Genomic DNA, 25375 nt, shown 5'->3' on the forward strand with positions numbered 1-25375 from the left:
ATAGACACACACAACATACTGCTTGCTTCTGAGTTTTACTTGTCCACGTCATTTAGATGTACAGAATATAATATAGCGAGAAAAATGTATTTTTCATTTGATGATTTAATGATGCATTTCATTCAAGATACAATATCTGTAAATATTATTTTTTCACAAAGGGTTCCTATGGACAAAGGAAATGACATTACTTCTTATTCCAAGCAGAGTAGAAATGGATGAAGCATTTCAACGTCCTTCTTGCAGGAAGCAGAAGTTGTGGGAAAGAGTTGCTGCAATAATGAGGAACACGGGGGCTATACAGTTAGGGTTAGGGTTAAGGTTGTGCATGTGACACAAAGTGAAGGAACCTCATGAGCACCTACAGAAAAAATAAAGACAAAAAAATAGTAGTGGGGATGTTTTAAGTGGGATTTTTTGGAAATTATTGGTGAGGCCTTTGGATGTAAGGCTATTAGCAATCCTCCAAAAGAGATGCTTGCTTCATCTTTATCAAATGAGATGCCAGTTGGTTCACCTGTACTTGTAGCTCTGGTGAACCAACTGATAATCCAGTTAAAGTCGTGTATTCTCCTTGCAGCACATCCACACTCCTTGCAGCACTCCCACACTCCTTGCAGCACATCCACACTCCTTGCAGCACTCCAACACTCCTTGCAGCACATCCACACTCCTTGCAGCACTCCAACACTCCTTGCAGCACATCCACAGACCCACACTCCTTGCAGCACACCCACACTCCTTGCAGCACTCCAACACTCCTTGCAGCACTCCAACACTCCTTGCAGCACTCCCACACTCCTTGCAGCACATCCACACTCCTTGCAGCACTCTAACACTCCTTGCAGCACATCCACACTCCTTGCAGCACTCCAACACTCCTTGCAGCACACCCACACTCCTTGCAGCACATCCACACTCCTTGCAGCACTCCAACACTCCTTGCAGCACATCCACAGACCCACACTCCTTGCAGCACACCCACACTCCTTGCAGCACTCCAACACTCCTTGCAGCACTCTAACACTCCTTGCAGCACTCTAACACTCCTTGCAGCACTCTAACACTCCTTGCAGCACATCCACACTCCTTGCAGCACTCCAACACTCCTTGCAGCACACCCACACTCCTTGCAGCACATCCACACTCCTTGCAGCACTCCAACACTCCTTGCAGCACACCCACACTCCTTGCAGCACTCCAACACTCCTTGCAGCACATCCACACTCCTTGCAGCACTCCTCCTTGCAGCACTCCCACACTCCTTGCAGCACACCTCCTTGCAGCACTCCCACACTCCTTGCAGCACATCCACACTCCTTGCAGCACACCCACACTCCTTGCAGTACATCCACACTCCTTGCAGCACTCCAACACTCCTTGCAGCACACCCACACTCCTTGCAGCACATCCACAGACCCACACTCCTTGCAGCACACCACACTCCTTGCAGCACTCCAACACTCCTTGCAGCACACCCACACTCCTTGCAGCACTCCAACACTCCTTGCAGCACATCCACAGACCCACACTCCTTGCACACCCCTCTCTAGCACACAAACTAGCCCCACTCCACTAACAAAAAAGAAAAAAAACAATAATAACGAACCACCAGAATGGTTAAAAAAGTTTGTCGAAGAAAAGAATCTGATTGTTTAAGAGAGGAAAACCAAAAAAAGGAGCAAAAAGAGACTGAACAAAAAAAAAATCGAAATGATCAATAATTTAACTTCAGTTATTAAAAATTGGTGGGTAGACAGAACAGCTAATATATATTGATTAGCATGTGTAGCATAAATATACATTTTGCAAGTATTGCTATTGTATATGTGTTTGATAGGGGTGAGGTGATTGTTAACCATTTTTTTTGTTATTATTGCTTGGTGGTCTTACCAATTTTTTCAAACAGCTATAAATTCTCTCCTTTTGGTTTTTTTCCTCGTTTTTCTATTTAATATATAAAATTGAAGTCATAATTTTTATAACCACCCATCTGTCTTGTCGATTATATATAACTAATCGTATCTACATGTATTATCTACATATTTCATAATAAATGTATCATAACGATATTCCATTATCTATATTTCGGATGATAGATTATATAAAGCATATAACACATTCCTTTGTCGTATTTAAGGTAACATCATTCATAGTTTAGAAATAATCTATAGATAGATACTATCTATCTATCTATCTATCTATCTATCTATCTATCTATCTATCTAATCTATCTATCTATCTATAGTTTAATTAGGGGTTCAATTAAATAATTGAGAACTCGGAACAAAAGCCAGAAGACACAATGGGTCCCCAGGAATGGAGCTGAGAACCACAGGGGCTCTCAATCCTGGTTCTGGGGACCACCTGTCTTGTTTTTTGTTCCAACATTCAATTACTTAATTGAACCCTTAATTAATTTGAGATTTGCACTTACGTATACAATTGTATAAGGAACTTGAACTATATAACTTTTTATAATCTAAACCATTTAAAAAGTCTAAGCAATCAGACACCTTTCTACGTTAGTGTATTATAAGGACTGCTATAGCATCTTGTTTAAGCGCTGCTTCACTGTATTGGTCGTTAAGAGTGTGTTTATGTCATCATCTGGATCATTTTGAAAAATGGTAATTTCTGGGGGTTCATCGCCATGGAGCAAGCAAATATTGTGCAGTACGCAGCATGCTAAAATGACCTTTGCCATTAAGTCAGTCCTATACATATCTAAATATTTAAGCCTCCTAAAGCGCCCTTTGAGAATTCCAAATGCTTGTTTTGATTAATACGTGGCTGGAACTCAAACACCGGTTGAAGCTTTTCTGAGAGCGAATGAGATGACCGTTATCTCTTTATGGGGTCATCAAAAAGGTGTCAAGGGGATATGCTGAATCGCCAAGAAGATGCGTATTTGGCCTCAGTATTGTATCGGTGTAATTTTTTAATTTGCAATACACTGGACTACGTTTCCACATTCTAGCATCGTTTGATGACCCTGGCCAGCCAACAAGCACATCAGTAAATACCATGTTAGCATCACGAACGCTTTGCAACAAAATGGAATGAAACCCCTTGCGGTTGTAATAGCTCGCACTGTCTGTTACGGGCCCTCTAATTGGAATATGTGCCCCATCAATGCATCCAATTACATTCGGGAAACTTCTTGTCCCACAAAGTTCTTGAAACTGTTTGCAGACTTTCAAAGCATTTTTCCCAGTGGGAAAAACAATATATTCTTTGCTTAGATCACTTATTTTTTTACAAAAATGAATAAACGCCCTATGAGCGTGAGTTTTCCCCAACCCAAATCTATCTGCTACCCCTCTAAAAGATTCTTGATTCACTAATGTCCATATGGAAGATAAAACAGTTGTTTCCAGATTCTCTGCTGGCCTCCCTGCTGTTCTTATCAGCCTATCATCTGCCTGATTGCCGAGAAGTTCGATGATGAGCTGAAATAATGAAAGAAAGCGAATAGTAAAAGAGTATAGTGTCTTACAGAAGTAGAATAAGTAACTAGAATGTATCAATATTGAATATTATATAACATTATATAGTGGCTTATAGAAGTAACTACAGTGTGTGGATATTGAATATTATGGCTTGTGCTGTTTTGTCATCGATATGGACATTAGCAAACCAATTGGTTCAGTAGGGGGGTATGGAGATATGTAGGAAAGAAAACTGTTCCTGGTAAGTATATATTTTTTTTAAGCATAGGCTGAGGTGAATACTCAGCAGTGGATTTTTCGTTTCAGAGTAGGCTACAGATTAACGACTTCTGTAACATAATTTCGCACTTTTGCACAAATTTATTTTGTGATTGTAAATAAGCCTATTATTCCTATATAAAGTGTCACAGTGCTTTTTTAATAACATACTGTGACGGCGTGTAGTTTGTTGGGGTGGGAAGAAGAAGACACTGAAAAAGGGATTTCTTTGGCGCCAACAAGTGTTGTTTATTGCTCTTAATAAAATGAACAGGGTGGAGCTTACAAGTGCCGTTGGTGTCTCTTTTAGTAAACAATAGATTTTAGCTCAAACTCTCACTTGAAGCACTCGCTGCCACTCAGCACACAACACACCAACAGACTGTGGTTTAAATACAATGAGCAACCATCGTGAGGCAAAGAGCAGACCTGAATTTTGAACACAATGACAACAAGCAGCACATCACACACACACACACAGTACAGCAAAACACAGCAACACACTTCCCGGCCAAAACAGTAATAGCAGTCCCCCCCTAAATGACTTAATTACTACAGGAATTATCAATTGCCACCCTCTGGGGCAAATGCACCCAGGATATCATTTTATTCATAACTGTTATAAAATGCCTAAATCAAGAATACCCCGATACATTAACATATTATCATTGTAAACATTAACGATACATTGCATAACACATGGGGTAGCCAAATTACAATATGACATACCGTACCTGCACTGAGCTGTGAGAAAGTTTGAAATGAGATTTGTACAGTACAGTGTAACCGATTCTTCCACATAATTTCGCACTTTTGCACGAATCTCTCTATTTTGTGTTTGTAAATAAGCTACTACTGTAGCTGCATCATCTTGCGTTGAGTCATTTATTTCAGGAATACTTAACACTTTTTCTGTGGTGAAAATATCTGAAAAAGCTACTGCAACCCCTGCAATCGCTTCCATTTTTTAATTTTACCTTTCCTAAATACCTGGAAGTGTTGTGACAATAGTAAATTTTTTGTTGAGCCAACACTCAACAATACCGTTGAATGTAGTTACGCACACAATTTATAGGTTTTTGACGCCATGACAACTATGTGTTATTGTTTATATTCAAATATATGATTTATTCTTACGTGATGTAATGCTGTTCCAATATTGTGACATAATTTTTACATCTATCTTTAAATCTGTATTAATTCTAATTCTAATTCTGATTTGGCCTCCCCCTTTTGAATGAATTTTGTTTATTTATATTTATTTATTTATTTAGATGTTATATATTTATTGCAGTTAATTAGTTCATTCTTTTACATTGAGTCCCGCTGGCATAATGGTGTTCAGTCTATTTATCCATTTACTTTCTTTTATTCTTCTATATGTCGCATTGTCTAATTTTAGCTGTTCTAATACTACAAACTTTACATAATTTATGTCATGTCCTTGACTAGTGAAGTGCTGTACTATTGGTTCATTCATTTTGTTTGTTTCTAATTAATGAAAGGTGGTTCTGAACTATTTTATATAAAGTTGTTCCAGTCTCTCCAACATTTTTTATTTCATCACATTTTTCATAATCAACATTGCTATTTTTACAGTAGGTATTAGTTTTTAGTGGATATGTGTTGTTTTTGTGTTTAATTATATTTTTACTTTTACCCATATATTTACACACTTTACATGTACTATTGCAAGTATTTGTTGAACCTATTTTGTCAATTATTCTTTTATGTTTACTGTAAAATATCACCTAAATTAGCTTCTCTTTTGAATGCTACAACTGGGGCCTTAAGAAATACTTTTTTCAAATGTTCTGAATTATATAGAATGCACAAGTGTTTCCAAACTATCTTAGAAATACGGGGACGAATGTTTAGAGTAACTCATTACTAATGGGACTCGTTATTATATCATCATAATGTACAGTATGTTTATTAAACCTTCATTTAAAAATCTGTCTTGTGATTCGTTAAATCACCATCACATGATAGATTATAGTTTGCACTATAGACCCCATTCTATAGTCTTTATGATTCAATTGATAATACCCAGACTCTGCTTTTTGAATCCTTCAGATGCTGTCTGATTATGTTGTTTGTTACGCAAGAAAGCGTACTGAAGACTTGTGGGTAACACTTCACATTAAGTGGCTCTAATGACTGTACATTTACATAGTAGTTACTTAATAAACACATTACACATAATTACAGCGTTATTAGGCACAGTTACATTGTCTTGCGAAAGTATTGACCCCCCCCTTGGCATTTTTCCTATTTTGTTGCCTTACAACCTGGAATTAAAATTGATTTTTTGGGGGTTTGTATCATTTGATTTACATAACGTGCCTACCACTTTGAAGATGCACATTATTTTTTATTGTGAAACAAACAAGAAATAAGACAAAAAAACAGAAAACTTGAGCGTGCATAAGTATTCACCCCCCCCCAAAGTCAATACTTTGTAGAGCCACCTTTTGCAGCAATTACAGCTGCAAGTCTCTTGGGGTACGTATCTATAAGCTTGGCACATCTAGCCACTGGGATTTTTGTCAATTCTTCAAGACAAAACTGCTCCAGCTCCTTCAAGTTGGATGGGTTCCGCTGGTGTACAGCAATCTTTAAGTCATACCACAGATTCACAATTGGATTGAGGTGTGGGCTTTGACTAGGCCATTCCAAGACATTTAAATGTTTCCCCTTAAACCACTCGAGTGTTGCTTTAGCAGTATGCTTAGGGTCATTGTCCTGCTGGAAGGTGAACCTCCGTCCCAGTCTCAAATCTCTGGAAGACTGAAACAGGTTTCCCTCAAGAATTTCCCTGTATTTAGCGCCATCCATCATTCCTTCAATTCTGACCAGTTTCCCAGTCCCTGCCGATGAAAGACATCCCCACAGCATGATGCTGCCACCACCATGCTTCACTGTGGGGATGGTGTTCTCGGGGTGATGAGAGGTGTTGGATTTGCGCCAGACATAGCGTTTTCCTTGATGGCCAAAAAGCTCAATTTTAGTCTCATCTGACCAGAGTACCTTCTTCCATATGTTTGGGGAGTCTCCCACATGCCTTTTGGTGAACACCAAACGTGGTTGCTTATTTTTTTCTTTAAGCAATGGCTTTTATCTATCCACTCTTCCGTAAAGCCCAGCTCTGTGGAGTGTACGGCTTAAAGTGGTCCTATGGACAGATATTCCAATCTCCGCTGTGGAGCTTTGCAGCTCCTTCAGGGTTATCTTTGATCTCTTTGTTGCCTCTCTGATTAATGCCCTCCTTGCCTGGTCCGTGAGTTTTGGTGGGCAGCCCTCTCTTGCCAGGTTTGTTATGGTGCCATATTCTTTCCATTTTTTAATAATGGCTTTAATGGTGCTCCGTGGGTTTCTGATTTTTTTTTTATAACTCAACCCTGATCTGTACTTCTCCACAACTTTGTCCTTGACCTATTTGGAGAGCTCCTTGGTCTTCATGGTGCCGCTTGCTTGGTGGTGCCCCTTGCTTAGTGGTGTTGCAGACTCTGGGGCCTTTCAGAACAGGTGTGTATATACTGAGATCATGTGACAGATCATGTGACACTTAGACTGCACACAAGTGGACTTTATTTAACTAATTATGTGACTTCTGAAGGTAATTGGTTGCACCAGATCTTATTTAGAGGCTTAATAGCAAAGGGGGTGAATACATATGCACGCACCACTTTTCCGTTAATTATTTTTTTGAATTTTTTTAAACAAGTTATTTTTTTCATTTCACTTCACCAATTTGGACTATTTTGTGTATGTCCATTACATGAAATCCAAATAAAAATCCATTTTAATTCCAGGTTGTAAGGCAACAAAATAGGAAAAATGCCAAGGGGGGGTCAATACTTTCGCAAGCCACTGTACAATGTACTTAATGTGTCATGTTTTTTGCATGATATAACCCTAATCCTAACCTTAGCCCAAACCTTATCCCTAACCCTAGCCTTAACTCTAAACCTAAATCTAAACCTAAACTCTAATTTCAACCCTAACCCTAACCCTTACCTATTCTGATACAATTGTGTACTTCTATATATTGTGCAAAACAATTTACATGTTAAGTACATTGTAACTATGCACAATAACATTGTAACTATGTGTACATACACATGTATTTACTATGTAACTACTATGTAAATACACAGTAATTGGAGACGCTGAATGTAGAGTGTTAGCGACTTTTGTTATGGCAACCATTTAGTTGAGACAGCGTACACCTCACAGGTCTGAACCATTTCGTGCTTCTCATGGAGATGTTGTTTCAAAGTGTTTATAGTTACCCACAGTTAGACCTAGGAGATATGTGAATTGAAACTTGCATACAGCTGATGATACACAGAGCTGAAGTATCGGCTTTCATGAAAATAACTTTATCAGCCAAGGGTGTGAATTGAATGTTTTTGTTTCAGCCCATGCTGCCCAAGAGGTTTATCTGTAGGCCTGTAATTAAAACCACCTTTCTATTTTTTTATTTTTTTAATGATTTCATTTTTTTTTTTTGTTGGTGTGTCAAAACCCTAAACAGATGTGTTGTGAATGAAAGTTTAAAACGTGTTGTGATTGATTTAATGAAGCTGTGCCTGTATGGGATTGTTTTAGACTGATCTTAAAGAAGTCCACTCTCAGTGTTTCAGCAGACTTCTAAGCCTTTCAAGTTTTGGTATTTCATTGACTTACAAGTCTATTCTGTGTACCGCTGCACTATGAAGTTCAAATGTGGTGGTATTTCCCTTATTAAAATGTCCCATAGCAATTTGTAAAAAAGCATGATAAAGCATAGGTATGCATTATAAATCACAGAGAGGTAAGGTAAAGTAGACTAAAAAACATTACAAACCAGGGTAAACTGTAGTAAATGCATAGTATAACCATGTGGAAAGCTTTTATAAGGGTAAGACCCCAGTGAACCCTGTTTGAATGATCTAATCCTTTCGAGTCTTTAATTGTTACTTTTTAAATGCTTTGCCATGAGCGTTATGTATATTTCTTTTCTGCTTAGATCACTGTTCAGCGGGCTTACTAACTAATGTCCATTGTCAGCCATTGGGGAGGCTGCTCCTGTGAGTTGGCCCTGGAAATGACCTCAGTGTTGGGGGGGGGTTGCACAAAACAAGGAGAGCTCAACATTCCACCCGAATCAGCACTTGAATATGGCCATTTTTATGTCTGCTTCTATATTCATATAGTATCATATCTGTATTTTTTTTTTTAATCTCCAATATAAATATGCATATATAAATCAAAACACTCACCCATAATTAAACATTTATAGAAATCTATAAAAACAGATGATGCATATATTTCAAACAGTTCAGACACCCATATTTCCACAAATATTTAATGTTTGGTGTGCTGGGTGAGCCCTACAGGTTTGGGTTGATGAAGCCATTTACTCCGAAATTATCATCAGAATATTTTACTGAGAGGGGTGACACACCCATTGAAGTTACAACCCTTGAAATAACCAATCCAGAAATTCAATTCCAGTGGTCTTAGGTAATATTAAATTGTTTATATTTAGTTTTCTTTCATTTAATAGACAGCTTTTACAATAATTATTGACATCTATTTTATAATACTGTTGCTACAAAACAGTAATAAGTGCTATGGCAACTCCTTTGTCAACAGTGCTAAGCAAACTTACAATTGTGTGCAAATTTATTAGACCACCTCAACATGTGTCATTTATATACCTACCTGCATAAAAACCTCAGCTAATGCGAATTTCAATTTTTGGTCAGTAGTCAGTGATATAGAAACAATAGGTGTGTGCTTTAATTCATCTTAAACAACTTCTAAAAATTCTCCTGCATTTTATGGCTATGTGTTCCTCTTCTCTCACTATTTTAAAACCAATTTCATGTGTGTCCTATTAATGTCATCAATTAAATTAGACAATCACTAATTTGCCTATTTTGAAAATGTTCCAATAGTTTCAGTTATTCTGTAGGATAAAGCTCAGTTACACAGTGTAATGTAGCCTGTGTGTAGGTGTTACATCCTGTCTAATTTAAATAGCTTTCTATCAAGCAGCATCAGAATTTAATCAGAGAGAGAGAGAGAGAGAGAGAGACCTCTAGAGCCACCACTGCATACACTACACCTTGGAGCTCGGCCACCCATCCACACTGAAGCCAGAACAAGCCTTGCTTCTGGAAGCTGGCGGGATAAGACTCCAAGCAATACTACACCATATTAGCAAAAACAACACAAAATAAATAGAGAGGTGAAGTTTGGTGAAGCTGAGCGCTTGCTTCCGCTCAGCATTTAATAAATGAACAGACAGAAAATAAAAAGTTGCAAGACAAACAAAACACAGGACATGGCACTTTGTCCAAAACAAAGAGACAAACAAAACGGACTACACAGACAAACACAGTGAGCTGAAATTATTATTTACTTTATGTTTTTAATTTCTTCTCTCTGCACCCATTCTCCAATCACCGAACACACAACCCCGAGTGAGTGAAAACATGTTGCTTTTATGCATATTTTTACGTTTTACCTGCAAGTGAAGTGCTGTGCAATCCTAGTGCCTAAATACAAATATACATTTTAAACACTTGTGCATATAACCCATATTACATCCCGTGTACCAATGACTGTACACCAACAATAACACACTACACGCAACATACAACACAGAAATACATCCAGGGGTGAGGCAACATTGCCACATATACCCCTCCCCCCCCTTGTGCATAGCACACATGGCCTCAATGGCCACCTCCCAACAGGGACTTTAAGGGGCTCATGGGCGGCAATGTTGCCAGTAGCCAGGCTGCTACAGGTCATGCTGTCAGCAGACGTGCTGACAGTGGGGCGAATCTCTCCTCCCGCTGTACCACTGGCAGCGGAAATACTGCCAATGGTGAGGCTGTCAGCAGACGTGCTGACAGCTCCCAGTCTGACTCCTTCAGCCGGGGCAAGTCCAGCAGCGGAAGAGCTGCTGGGGTTGGTGGTCTCCAGACCTTCCCACCTTCACAGCCGGCAGCTCCCTCTGGGGGGACTCCAGCCCCCAGAAATCCTACAGCAAAATTGCTGCTGGGGAAGGCGGTCTCCTGACCTCTCCCCCCTTCTTCATATCCGGTAGCTCCCTCTGGTGGGGCTCCGGCCACACTGACTCCTGTGGCCAAGCAGAGCTGACGGCAACCCCTGGCGAAGCAGAGCTGGCAGTCCATGCAAGTGACCCATGCATCTCTCCTTTGTTCTACCCTGCCGGGTTATATGTATATAGGTGTGTCACACTTCTGTGAGTTCCAGTCCAGCATGTGTGATTAGTAAGAGACTCTAGGGCCTTTCATAACTGAAGCCCTTTTCCTTTAGCAATGCTGGCAGAAGGCTTTCTGTCTCCATGCCAAGTCACAAGCATGTCCCCAAAGTGGATCCTGGCCAGGTTCAATGTTCTGAATAAAGCATGGCTGAAAGCTGGATGGAATCCTTGAAACGTCAATTGCATTGCAGTCCTAGAAATCAAGCCTCGCTTTCTCCCTGTCTGAGGTCACAGCTCTCAAGTGCAAATCCTGTGATTTTCTGCAACAGCATCTTTGCTCCCTTTACTGTTTGCCTCAGTACATGCAAGAGAGTCTTTTCCTTGAAGCCAAGAAAATAGTAATTTAGTAGGGTGCCCAGTGGCTAACACATTAAAAACACCGCAGCTCAGCGTCATGCACGTGTGGATTGATGATTTTGGTTTTGGGTCCACGGGGAGTGATGTAATCAGGAACCAAGGGAAAAAAAGCAGCAACTTTTCATCTATAGAAATGTTTAAATATTCAAGCACCTAGACTATTACAGATTCTCTCTGCGAGGGGCGCTGTTTCTGCCATGTGGGTGAGAGAATGGCTTCAGACTGTTGCTCACCTATCAACACATATTGGTGTGAAAAAAATGATTTATGTACAACTCAGTGATTTCAAACCACAGATTGGTCACAGTCAACTACTCTTGCTCACATACCACAAGTGTCAACATTCCCTTGGCTAGGATACTCATTTTCAATGATGCCTGATGAATGCAATAATGGAGCCAGCAGGACACATTTATCTACCCTAATGATGCATTGCTGGCACCCCTTTATTCCCCAGAGTGGACATGGGAAAATTCCAGATGCTCATCATTCTCCAATTCAAATGTGCTCGTCCTTAGATACTGGTGTAGTGCTTTTAGTCCTGAGTTCTGAAGAGTGGGAAAGCTAACCCAGTGGCTGGGACCACGCATTCCTGATAGAATAAATCTGTAATAAATCCTTCAGAGAGCCCAGAGTAATTCAAGAGTTCATCTGAGACAGCTCCGTTGACCCTGGCACTGCATGAAAGTGTCCACTCAGGACTGACAACAGTCTGGGTGGATAACATAGTCTCTGCTCTATACAGTGAGATATTACAGCCTTCTCCTCTCTATAATGTTTGGCCTCATACAGACGCACTGTAGCTGTCACACACAAGGGGGTCTGTTTTGTATTTAAACAGCGGCGGATCTCAATAACTTTGCCCTAAAATGTATAAATCCGATTGTCTGAAGACTTTATTTCGCTGTCGGCTTATTGCGTGTAGTCATTGAAAAAATGTATATATATTTAGCGTGCCAGATTATTTCCTCCGCTCTGCACTGGCCGAGCCTGTCTGTGCAGTTTGTAATAGTGAAGGTATGAAATGCCTTTCATCCCTTTCAAGCGCTGACTATGACCAAGTTTACTGCTGTATACCACAATACAGTCTCTCAGAGCGGAGTATGAATCAAAAAGCTATTTTAATGCAATCAGTACACTATTATAATTTTTTTTTTAATGAATTGTATTTGGAGACATGCAAGATTTTCTTACAAATGCTAATATGAAAAAAAAGATATTGCTCCTTGTGTTTTTTAAATACCTTTCTAAGAGGTCCCCCAGTCACTCAATTCTGATGAGAACTGAGGACTGTGCTCGATGGCTATATTGTACATTATATCATGTTCTGCATTCACTGTGATGCACATGTTGCCCATTGTATGCATTCTTACTAACCTGTGCCACCCAACACTGTAACAGAACCCCCCACCACCACCACCACCAACACCACCACCTCAAAATGGTACAGAAACAAAACATTGAAGGGAGTAAATCACATTGGTGGATCTCCACAAACATACTGTACTGTGATTTGACTGATCACATAACCTTTTTGGAAATGATCACCTGACCATGTTTTGTTTGCAATTCCCTGGGCAGAGTGAAGTTGTTCTGTGATTCCCGGCTTTGTTCTTCTTTGTTTGTATTTCTCAGTCAGAATCCCTTTGTGGAATTACAGTATTATAATACATTGCCTATATCTAGGCAAGTCATTTGTGACAAACCTCCAGCAGTTTTGAAAATAATACCTTCCTGACAGGACTAGTTTTCCTAGACAGATGCAGCACAAACAGTTCAGAGTTTGTATTTTCTGCTCACTTATTTAGATTTTTAGCTGTTTTCCAGATCCAAACTGTTTTCCAAAGAGTTTATTTTTGTAACAACAATAACAAAAGTTTTTGTTTTTTTTCTGCACACTTTTTTTAGGTTTTAATGCTGGCAAAAATGAAAAAGTTATTCTGCACCGTGTTTATGCCCATTATTGTTAGGTTACTATAGTAATTTCAGTTCTTCAACTATGCCCTTGCCTTGATTTTGACATTTTCTTTGACAGAAAGAAAGCATGACCTCAACTTTCAGTATGTGCAAGTCATAGCATACCTGAGTTCTTATAAAAATATTGTTGGGAATGCTGAGCAGCCACAGAAAATCTGAAATGAATCATCAACAAAAACATGTACCTGCCTTGCAATGTGCTAGTGTTGTTCTACTGGAAAATATCCTTAAGCAGTATTTAATTTATTTCCATCATTTTCAATAGTGTAGTAAACACTGCCCAGCCCTTTATTAGGACCTGTACCTAATACTGTGTTGCCCTGTGTTACAGCCTTGACATGGCATAGAGATGAAAGGTGGCTCAAGGGATCCATTCAGTCATTACCATTTCGCATAAGTGGTGCAGACAGGTAGGCAGAGAATCTAATGACACATGCATAGTTCAAGTTCATCCTTACATGATCATTTAGATTGAGATCTGTAGATTGTGCTCCTCAAGCTATTCTGCATAGGTGCATTATGGTCTTGAAAGCAGCCATAGCAAAAGTGCAGCCCTGTTGGGTGGACTTGATCCGTAGCAATGCTTAATAAGCAATGGCATTTGTTGGGCCTGCCAGAGTAACGAAGGGCCCTGTGGTATACCAAGGGAATGTGCCCCGCACTTAACAAGGAGGACCCATGATATACCAAGGGAACACGCCCTGCACTTAACAAGGAGGACCCATGATATACCAGGGGAACATGCCCCGCACTGTAACAGGTAGGTACTTACTACTTATTATTATGTACTTTTTCACTTTCATTTTTTAAATATTTCATTTTATTTAAGAAATTGATCTGGAACACGTATTGGGTGCTAAGTTTGTATTAGTTCTTTGTTTTATTATTTTTATCCTTCCTTTCTATTTTATTTGAATCGGACTGCATCACTTTCTCCAGTCATCAATATTCCAATCTCCGTGCTGTTTACACCACTGCAGCACTTTCTTCTTGGTATCCAAGATGAGTGCTTTTTGCAATGTTTTTCTCCAACTACAGCAGGATAGAGATGGGTCAGGATTCCCTGCATTGAACGTTTCTGTCATCTGAGCTCCCATTGGACCCCCTCTCTACTTGTCACTAACTGTTGCCAGCTACAGCTGTCTCTCTTGGCGACCGCTGTCATTTTACCATTGCTTGTAGCAGTCTATCAATGTGACTGGCCTTGCTACTGTAGCACCTGCTCAACGTGCAAATTACCAAATGTGAAACTGTATGAAAGCCATTCCATAATGACAGTTTATAGCATAAAAAGGCATTTCAATAAGCCTAAAGCTGTCACTGTTTCAAGTTTTCTGTATGGTATTCATCAGTTTTCAGCTACTATCATTTTGGCCCCTGGTGAACAAATAAAGTTAATATTAGACATATGGAACTGCTGTGATAAAAGTATTCATTCTGATCCAAGCTTATAATGAATTTCTTCAAAAAGGAATTTTTACTTTGCTTTCAAAAGTTATGGTATTCAGACTTTAGAATAACATGAGTTTTCAAAAGGGGGATGAACCCATCCTAATGATGCAATGTAAATATGAACAGCTTCTTAAGTGTTGACTGTTTTTGCACATTGAGCAATACAAACCCTTATATAATCCCTGCTATTTTACCCAGGGGATGTCCTAATTCTTATTTATTGGTATTTACATTTTCATTATTAAGAAATTGATGGTGCTAATAGTGGCATAATGTTCCAGATTTACTTATCTAATAGTGGCCATCTGGATTTACAACAGATGTAACTGGAGCGTTCGACTGGTCATGTTGCCATGTTACAGCATTGCTTACATCGTGTTTATACAGTCTCCTGGAGTAACAAAGTAGGGAATTATTGTTTTCATGAAGTGCTCATAATGGCTTTGCCCCCAGTATTCCAGCCTTAGATGTCATTTTAGAAAAACAGACCCCTTTCAATCAAAGCACTATAGGTTTCCTTTGTTTCTCCGCAATATATTTTCACCCGAAGCCCCAACAGCTCATCTTTGAAACCCTTTCTAGACTAAATCACCTGTAATCCCCAGGCTGTAAGACATCCCACACAACTGCAATGAACAGCATTCTGTTCCCAACACCACATGGTCGCAGTCGCAAGGCTTCATGTATGCAACGCTCTGACGTCAAGTCCTCAGAATTCCTTGCCAGCTACGACCAATATAAAAACATGTGTGCTGACCAGGCAGGCCTGTATTGAAGACCACCTGTATTGAAGAATCACCTCTCTGTGGCCAGTTGAGGTTGGGGGGGGGGGGGGGGGGGGGGTTATAAATCAAGTCGCTGTGGGTGTGACATGACATTCACACATTTACACGTTATTAACAAGGTACAGCAGTTTATTACATGTTGAATTACATATGGGCTGCAATGAGGTTATATTTGGTAATACTTTAATATAGATCACAGAATAATTAAGGGATAACTGCTGTGGTGTGGTATGATGTAATAATGGAGTCACTAAAACCAGAGGCCAGGGGATGAGAGTATTATTTGAAAGAACAGAGTTCGGTTATTACCGAGGAACACGCCACAGCAATACCGGCATCGCTATTATAGTACGACTTTTAAAAGTTGTTTATCTGCTTACCACTGCAATAATTGTTGTACTCCACTGAGTTAAATGTTTGAGAGCAGGGCTCAGGCATGTGTAAAGTGTTTAATCAAGAAGCAGTGCTTTTATAACAGGTGTCATTACTCGTTAAGAAGGGTTATGCTTTATTTGCTGTTCCTTAATTGAGCAATAACAGAACAGCTGACCTCCATACAAACAATTGGAGAGCACTGTTCCATTGTTGTATAATATAATGTATATTATAGGAGGCTGTGTGGTCCAACGGGCTTGTAACCAGGAGGTCCCCTGGTTCAAATCCCAGCTCAGCCACTGACTCTGTGCTCTGTCTTTTGGGTGAGATGTTGTTGTAAGTGGCACTACAGCTGAAGCATAGTTCTCACACCCTAGTCTCGTATCTTGTGAAGCGCTTTGTGATGGTTGTCCACTATGAAAGGCTCTTGTGATGAGTCAAAGGGGTTTCGGTCTGCAATTCAGCCTCCCAACAGTAGAAGGCATCAAACCAACTCGGGACTTCCCTTACCAAGGTCTTGTGACCATGACAAAAGTCATCTTTTTGAGGGGCGGCACCTTGGTGAGGGGCGGAAGTACGAGTATGTAAATTCCAGCCACTGGAGTCAAGTGAAATTAAGGATACCTGTCAGTTTGGGATTGGTGATCCACTGACTACCGGGGTGGGGTTTGCATACTAAAGGGAACGTGCTACTGTGTTCGGGGTTGGTCCTAAGGAATAGAGGCGGGGGAAAAAGGCTGGAGGGAAGTACATGGGAGTTTGGACTGTGTCACGAACGGAGGCTTTACTAACTTGGCTCTTTTCTGTTTTTATTCCTTTTTGTTTTATTTTTGGATTTAAGCAGAACGCGAAGAGGACTAAGAGGCTTCCGTTCCTTTATTTTTGATTACTCCAGCACTCCCTCCCTCACATCCTTCTTTATTATTTTTCTTTTTTCCATGTAATATTAAATAAAATTTTAATTTTTACACGTAAATCACTGTCTGGAAAATCCATTTTTACCCACACACCTCACAGCTCTATATAAAAATAAAGACTAAGACTATATAATAATATGAAATATTATAACATTCGTATGACATATAATGGCAAATAATGTATTTGTATTTGCTCCCCAATTTGTAATGTCCAATTATTTTCTCCCCTCATCACAGGAATTCCCCACACAGCTCATGAGAACCAAAGGCTCAGTGGGAGTCCTCTGATCCCATGGCCAAGCCAGCTTCCTCTTTTACACCCAGTAACTCAAGAGCAGATGTCAGCGATCTAGTGGCTTTTGGAGGACAAAGGCCAGACCTGTAGGTGTCCATTCTGAAATCACTGGGCACCTGGCCAGCAGGTTTTGCTGTAGTGTAATGAGGAGAAACAGTCCCTGACGGTTTTGCTTCCCTAACCTAAGGTGGAGCCACAGCCAATGCAATGCTCCCCTTGGAATAACCAACGAAGACTGGTGACTTTGCACAGCCAGGACTCAAACCTGCACTCCCCTGATTGTATGACTTCACACTACACATCACACAGCTGCACTTTTGCCAGATTAGCTAGTTGGGGACCCGCTGAACTGTATTTACATGCAAGATTTTGGGCTGACACATGGCAGAGGAAATTAATGTGAATAAATGCAAAGTCTTACACAAAGGGCAAAAAACATTAGAGGCAAGTAGAGCATGAATAGTAATGAAATACAAGAGGCTATGTATGTAAAGGACTTGGGGGTAGTAGTGGATGAATCCCCACTCCTGCCAGAAGGGGAGGAGTCCCTGCCGCCTTCACTGCCAGAAGGGTAGGCACCCCTGCCGCATTCGCTGCCAGAAGGGGAGGAGCCCCTGCCGCCTTTGCCAGGAGCAGAGCAGCAGGAGCTGCCTCTGTCTTCACCACTACCAGGAGAAGAGCAGCAGGAGCTGCCTCTGTCTCCACCATCACCAGGAGCAGAGCAGCAGGAGCTGCCTCTGTCTCCACCACCACCAGGAGAAGAGCAGCAGGAGCAACCTTGTACTTGGCTTGATTCATGCGTCCTTCACAAAGACAAATCTGCCCGATTCCAGCCTTGCTGAAGCACCTCCAGATCCTCACCGATCCTCCACCACATTTCACAGTGGGTGCGAGACACTGTGGCTTGTAGGCCTCTCCAGGTCTCCGTCTCACCAATAGACGACCAGGTGTTGGGCAAAGCTGAAAATTGGACTCATCAGAGAAGATGACCTTACTCCAGTCCTCTACAGTCCAATCCTTATGGTCTTTTGTAAACCTCAGCCTGGCTCTTCTTTGCTTCTCATTGATGAAGGGCTTTTTTATAGCTTTGCACGACTTCAGCCCTGCCCCTAGGAGCCTGTTTCAAACCGTCCTTGCCGTGCACTTCACCCCAGCTGCCATTTGCCATTCTTTTTGTAGGTCACTTGATGTCATCCTGCAGTTGCTGAGTGACATTCGAATGAGTTGGCGGTCATCCCGGTCAGTGGAGAGTCGTTTTCGCCCTCTGCCGGTCTGTAGCTTTGTTGTCCCCAATGTGTGCTGCTTGACCTTGTTCTTATGATCCGCCGTCTTGGAAATTTAAGGATGGAAGCAACCTGACGCTCACTGTATCCCTCTGCCAGTAAAGCCAGAACTGAACCCTTCTTTTCCTCACTCAAAACTTTCCTTTTCAACTCTTTGGGCATGGTCAAATACTTTATACTTTATACTTATACTTTTCCTCATTAAATAAGATTTAAACTTACTTACAGAGCTGTATATATATATATATATATATATATATATATATATATATATATATATATATATATATATATATATATATATATACAGCTCTGGAAAAAATTAAGAGACCACTGCAAATTTTTCTTAAATCAGCATCTCTACATGTATGGCAGCCATTCCATTCCAGTGTCTGTTGAATTCCAACACAGGCACACCTCATTCTACTGAATGAGGTACTGATTAGGGGATCACCTGAACCAAATCTTATTTAACGAGGAAAAGTATAAAAACCACTCCTGCGGTCATCACTATCCTCTTGGAAAAGTATTCAGACCCCTGACCAATTCTCTCATATTACTGAATTACAAATGGTACATTGAAATTTTGTTCTGTTCGAATTTTTTTTTTTTTAAAACACTTAAACTCAAAATCAATTATTGTAAGGTGACATTGGTTTTATGTTGGGAAATATTTTTAAGAAAAATAAAAAAACTGAAATATCTTGCTTGCATAAGTATTCAACCCCCACACATTAATATTTGGTAGAGCCACCTTTCGCTGCAATAACAGCTTTAAGTCTTTTGGGGTAAGTATGTACCAGCTCTGCACACAGTGTAGGAGTGATTTTGGCCCATTCTTCTTGGCAGATTTGCTCCAGGTTGTTCAGGTTGGTTGTACGACGCTTTTGGACCACAATTTTCAAATAGCGCCACAGATTCTCAATGGGATTGAGATCAGGACTTTGACTGGGCCACTGTAGGACATTCACCTTTTTGTTCTTGAGTCACTCCAATGTTGCTTTGGCCTTGTGCTTGGGATCATTGTCCTGCTGAAAGGTAAATTTCCTCCCAAGCTTCAGTTTTTTAGCGGACTGAAGCAGATTCTCTTGCAGTATTTTCCTGTATTTTGCTCCATCCATTCTTCCTTCAATTGTAACAAGATGCCCAGTCCCTGCTGATGAGAAGCATCCCCACAGCATGATGCTGCCAACACCATACTTCACTGTAGGGATGCTGTGTCTTGAGGCAGTGTTAGGTTTGCGCCACACATAGCGCTTTGAGTTTTGGCCAAAAAGCTCTGTCTTGGTCTCATCTGACCACAAAACCTTTTCCCACATCGCAGCTGGGTCACTCTCATGCTTTCTGGCAAACTCCAGACTAGCTTTCAGATGGTACTTTTTGAGTAACGGCTCCTTTCTTGCCACCCTCCCATACAGGCCAGTGTTATGCAGAGCTCTTGATTTGGTTGACTGGTGCACCATTACTCCACTCCCAGCCATTGAACTGTAGCTCCTTCAAAGTGACTGTTGGCCTCTCTGTGGCTTCTCTCACAAGTCTCCTTCTTGTTTGAGCGCTGAGTTTTGAGGGACGGCCTTTTCTTGGCAGTGCCTGGGTGGTGTGATGTAGCGTCCACTTCCTGATTATTGATCCAACTGTGCTCACTGGGCTATCCAAACACTTGGATATTATTTTGTACCCTTTCCCTAATCTATGCATTTGTATTACTTTATCTCTAACTTCTGTAGAATGCTCTTTGGTCTTCATTTTCCTTCAGATTCATAACCTTACCAATGATCCTTCAACAGTGGGATTTTTATCCAGAAAATGTGACAGCAACTTTAATGGTTCACAGGTGGAGGCCAATGGTAAGGTAATAGTGTCCTCGTTAGGGCAATTTCTTTCATCGGTGCAAACTGGGAGCTTCCACAGCACAGGAGTTGAATACTTATGCAAGCAAGATATTTCAGTTTTTTATTTTTCCTAAAAATATTTCAGCAACATAAAACCAATGTCACCTTACAATAATTGATTCTGAGTTTCAGTGTTTAAAAATAAAATATCAAACAGAAAGAAATTTCAATGTACCATTTGTAATTCAGTAATATGAGAAAATTGGTCAGGGGTCTGAATACTTTTGCAAGCCACTGTGTACACACAGACAGACAGACAGACAGACATACACACACACACATACACACCCGTTTTTTTATCTCTACTGGACCTGGCAGCCACCAATTCCTTCGTTTTGTACAAGACAGGAGATAGTTCATCTTGAAGTTGGCCACAGCACTTCAGCGGAAACATTTCACTCAGAAAAATACAAAGCTGCAGGCTGCAGCAGCTCAACCTGGTGTGTGTGTTAATCTGTCAATCGGAGCAGCCCTAATATATATTACACTGTGGCAAAGTGGTTGGTAAGGGGAACAGATGTCGCGGTGATGCGGTGCAGGAGTGATGAACAGACAACAGTGATTCAGTGAAAAAAAAGTGCTTTTATTTGTAACACAGGTCTGGTGACCATCAAATAATAAATCCCCGGCTATACACAACGATGTGTAAAGTGCGTGGATAACAAAGCAGGGCACAGTCCCGAACAAAAACGAACGCACGGTCACCAGTCCTGGATGAGTGCAGACGTGCTTGTGGTGCGTGAAGACAAGGGAATGTTGTGACTGTTCTGTGCAGTGGTGATCCGGATTGTGCTGACCCTGGTCGACAGCTCCGGATAGGTGAGTTAACTGTCTGGTGGTGCAAAACGCAGACAATTACAAAACAGACAAAACCCAAAACACAATACACAATACGCTCTTCTCTTTCTGCACGAGAGCTCCTCTCTCGTTCCTTCTCTCTGCTGAGCTTTTACCCAAACGAAGGAAAAGATCAGCGTTACCCTGGTCCCTATATGTAATCCTGCATGATATCTAGGTAAACGGTTGCAGCTGCCTTATTACTTGCAGCTGCCTCTTGTTTACCTTTCAAATCAATACAGTCTTACAACAGAGTCACGCTTCTTTCCAGGCTGACCCACTTCCCCGACCCAGAAACGAACTGTCAGGCCAGCCCTTCCAGATACTTCTCCTCTCGTTCTTTAGCGCCCTCACAGGTCGGGAGGAAGATTCATCACCAGAACTCATCTTTCCGTCACATACACTTTTAGACATTTCCCCTGTTGAGGGGAATTGAAGCAGTGAGGGAATGTAATTGGACTTTGTTAATTGGGGAATAATAAGGGGTAACATAACATGAAGAAACAAAAGAAGCATGGCCTGTTCTAAGCAAGACTACAGCCAGTAGATGCATCTAAACCCATGCTTTGGTTTAAGCACTCAGAATAACTGAACCCCTCATCAGATGAATGAAAAATAGTGTATGATGAATATTCTTTTGAAGTCGAGTACAGAGTAGGAGAAATACCCATACTAACACAATTCTAATCCAGTACTAAATGAGGAAGAATCAGAAATGTGGCCTGTTTTCACAAGCATTATTTTGACAGGTGAAGCATTTTTCTGAATTTATGCTCAGGGTTGTCTAGTGTCTGCTGAAGTTCAGGAGAATCAGATGAGCTACAGGAGTGCAAATCGTTTTGAAAATGGGTGCTGAACTATTTAGAAAGAGGTGCTAACTGGTCAAACCCCATCCCATTCAAGCCCCATCCTCTGCTCTTCAATACGTGTTTAATGTTATAATTGTGACAGGTTTCTGCAGTTCAACTTCCCACACGACACAAACTTTCTCTGCTATGCATGATGGTGAGTGCGAGTGGTTCCCATGAGTAGCCAAAACCCAATGCCAAACTATCAACATGTATGGTTCTTACAAAACAATCATTTTAAAACATTATAATTAAACATGTTTACTGGCGGCACAATTTAATATTGCTGGCGTTATATGAGGTACCCTGGTGCGAGAATCTAGCACCAAATTTGCACCCTAGCTGGCTAGTCCCAGTGCCAGCTCCTGTGAACTTCTTTCTGTTTGTTAAATCTCCTTCTACCACCAAAGGGTGTGGATTAATTAAAGATTTGTGGATAATTTAATATTATGTAAGATTTTATCTGACAGAGGACAAATTATCTTATGCAGTCTCATTAGGTTTTATGGTTTCTGGCTGCAGTATAAAACATTTCTATTTTATATGAACAGACACTATATTAAAAATCAGACTTCTTGGTCTTAAATTAACTTATTTTTTGGTGATCTTTTTTATTATTATTTTTAGCAATGGCTTGTATTTCTTTGAGCTCAGTTGGTGCGGAAACAGTCAGCCACAGCTGTCGCTGAGACAACATTTAATAAAAGGCTTGGTTTCATCACAAAGATATTTTCAATTTTCTGAATGCTGAAACATCCAAAGGCATATGCCTTGAAATATTTCAGAATGAGTAATCGATTAAAGGAATAATTAAAAAAGCCTAGATGTTGGAGTAATACTTCCTAGTCCCAGATACAATTACAGTATCATGTAAGGGTTAAGGTATTAAAGAGAGGCTTGAGAGGAGAAGGAGAGAAATACTACCCAGCTGCAACCTTCCAGGATGACATTATTGTAGCAGTGCATTACCCTGATGAAACCCCAAACAGAACCATTAACAGTCACTACAATAGAAACGCAATGCCTGGATGTAGTAGCTCACAAGTGCTCCTGATACAGTTGAACACTAGCACTGCAATATGGAACCACAATACAATACTGCAATAGATTACCAGTAATGTATACGGTTCATAACATTGCCTGTATGAAATTAGAAACCTCAGAACATTGATCCACTAATCAGGAAACTCCATGGCAGGGCACTACCATATAGTAGACGACCACGAAACATTGGATGAAATATCTAGCTATAGAATAAGTGAAACAGAATAAAAAGTGACTAAACATTTAAAGCAGAGAATTAAAAAGTTTACTTGTTTCTAATCGCATTAAAACCCTGATTGTCGGACATCATCTGTAAAGTAGCTTCCTCACCTACAGCTCTTATTTTTCAGACATGGTCAACTGCTAATTTTAATATTGCTTTAATCTTACCAGTGTGGTAACATTCTGCTGAAATTTACCATTTACCAATTTAATAGTGTATCTTCCTCTAACTAAGTTGCTACAGTAGTTTTGTACCGTTAGAATTATTTTATGCCTATCAGAAAATGTGCCTTTGCATTTGCACTTGGTTCTGTGTGTTTAACAGCTTGGCCAAAAAAATTGCAGTACCAAATAATAATTGAACAGGTGTAGAAACTTGCAAGGAGAAAGTAGGGCCGTGCCAAGCAACGAGTACAAACGAATATTTGTGATGAGTATAGCCATTTTTTTTACGTACAAGTAATACACAAGTAATTTTGCAATTACTCATAATTTGGATTAAAAAATATATGTCAAAAAAAAATTAAAAAAATGACAACTGGCAATCTCAGTTCTTTCACTTCAAATTCCTACTTACATCCACATTGGGAAAGGCTATACTTTCCAAAAACACAAACTATTTAAAGATTTAAAAAAAAATTAAAAATTTAAACAAAGTTTAAAGTATTGTATATAGAAACTTTTGTCGATGCATAAAGTCACAAGCCCCCCCCCCCCCCCCCCCAATGTAGGATGTGTCCTATCTATGTCCACATATGATCTCAGTCAGTCACATGGTTTAATGTCAGTCGCAGGGGCACGTCACTTTAGTAGAGTCAACCCTGTTGAAATGTGTTTCAGAGAAGAACGTCCACCTGGCTCTCCCTCTGCTTCTGTTAATAAGTGTTTGTTGGATCCAAGTGTGTGTTCAGCTGCTTGACAGGATGTTTGCGTAGGAAATGATCACTTCTGGTCCCAGTGCATCCTCTCCGTTCTCACTTTGGATACAGCTTGCTTCATCGCTGTAACAACAAAATGCATGTGTGTTCCACAAGGCTTTCCCAGAGGTTTCCCAGAGGTTTCCCAGACCTTTCTCTTGTGGTTTAGCATTTAAGAGATTTCCCACAGACAGACGACAGGCATTGAAGCGATGATTGGTTAATTAATCGTCTGGCAATGCACAGTGGAAAGTCCTGCTTTGGTGAAGGCAGCAAGTTCATAACATTTTAATTGGCTTCTGACAGCCAACTGTGACACCAATTGTTGAGGTTTTAATTCCATTAGATCAGTACAGGTCAAACATTCATATGGTTTAAAGGTGATAAGAAGTAGCACAGGAGCAGGGTTTTTTTATTATTGTAATAGGTCGTCTTCGCTATCAGTTCTGACAGGGTATTGTTTTAAGAACTTGAAATATATTAGCACTGGCAAGACACACCTCACTCATTTATTTTACTTATCTTAACTAATGTATCCAATCTCCTCTGCCTTCTTCCTCTTAAATCAGAAATGTAGTCTCTATAATCCCTGCTTTGAATTTTCATAGCCAAGTAAAAATATTTAGAGGAAAATGTGTCTAGTTACCAGTTGAAAAAATGACTCTGTGGTGGTTGAGACCACCTCACTCATTCCCCTGACCTGACCTGCGCTGGATTTGAACTCAGCCCTCCAGTGGTGAAAGACATGAGAAGCTTATGGTTCAGCCAACAGCTCCCTGTACCACGTAGTCTATGTGTTAAGGGATAATCAAAACAGTGGATAAGACTGCTTAGACTTGCTACAGCAGTATTTTTTTTTTTCATATTTCCACATACTAGTAGTACTACAATGGGATGAACTAATGCATACTGATAATTCTTATCAGTACCAGACATATGTGCTGACATATTATAACTCTTGTGTAATATCTGTTCCAAATCCATTATGTTACCAATGCTGGTATTGCTGTGGTCTGCTTTCTTCATTAACGGTTTCCATTACATGGTAGGTGTTAAAACTTCATGCTGATATTGGACTCAGCTGGACTCTGTTAAACAAATGAGTGTTTAAAATGATGGCAAAATGTATTACTGTACCATTGGGGGCCAGAGTCTTAACCCATGGGGCAGAGGAAC

General features: G+C 40.3%; 1 protein-coding gene across 1 annotated transcript in view; it reads right to left on the reverse strand.

Moving 5' to 3' along the window:
• Positions 1-1040: 1040 nt before the first annotated feature.
• LOC121295896 (keratin-associated protein 5-5-like) overlaps positions 1041-25375 on the reverse strand; it is a 31323-nt gene continuing 6988 nt past the window's right edge. The window contains exon 2 of the mRNA XM_041221019.1: positions 1041-1575. Coding sequence (XP_041076953.1) covers positions 1041-1575 — 535 coding nt within the window. The remainder of the gene's footprint in view (positions 1576-25375) is intronic.

Source organism: Polyodon spathula, chromosome 20, assembly GCF_017654505.1.
Source record: "Polyodon spathula isolate WHYD16114869_AA chromosome 20, ASM1765450v1, whole genome shotgun sequence".
Lineage (NCBI taxonomy): Eukaryota > Metazoa > Chordata > Actinopteri > Acipenseriformes > Polyodontidae > Polyodon > Polyodon spathula.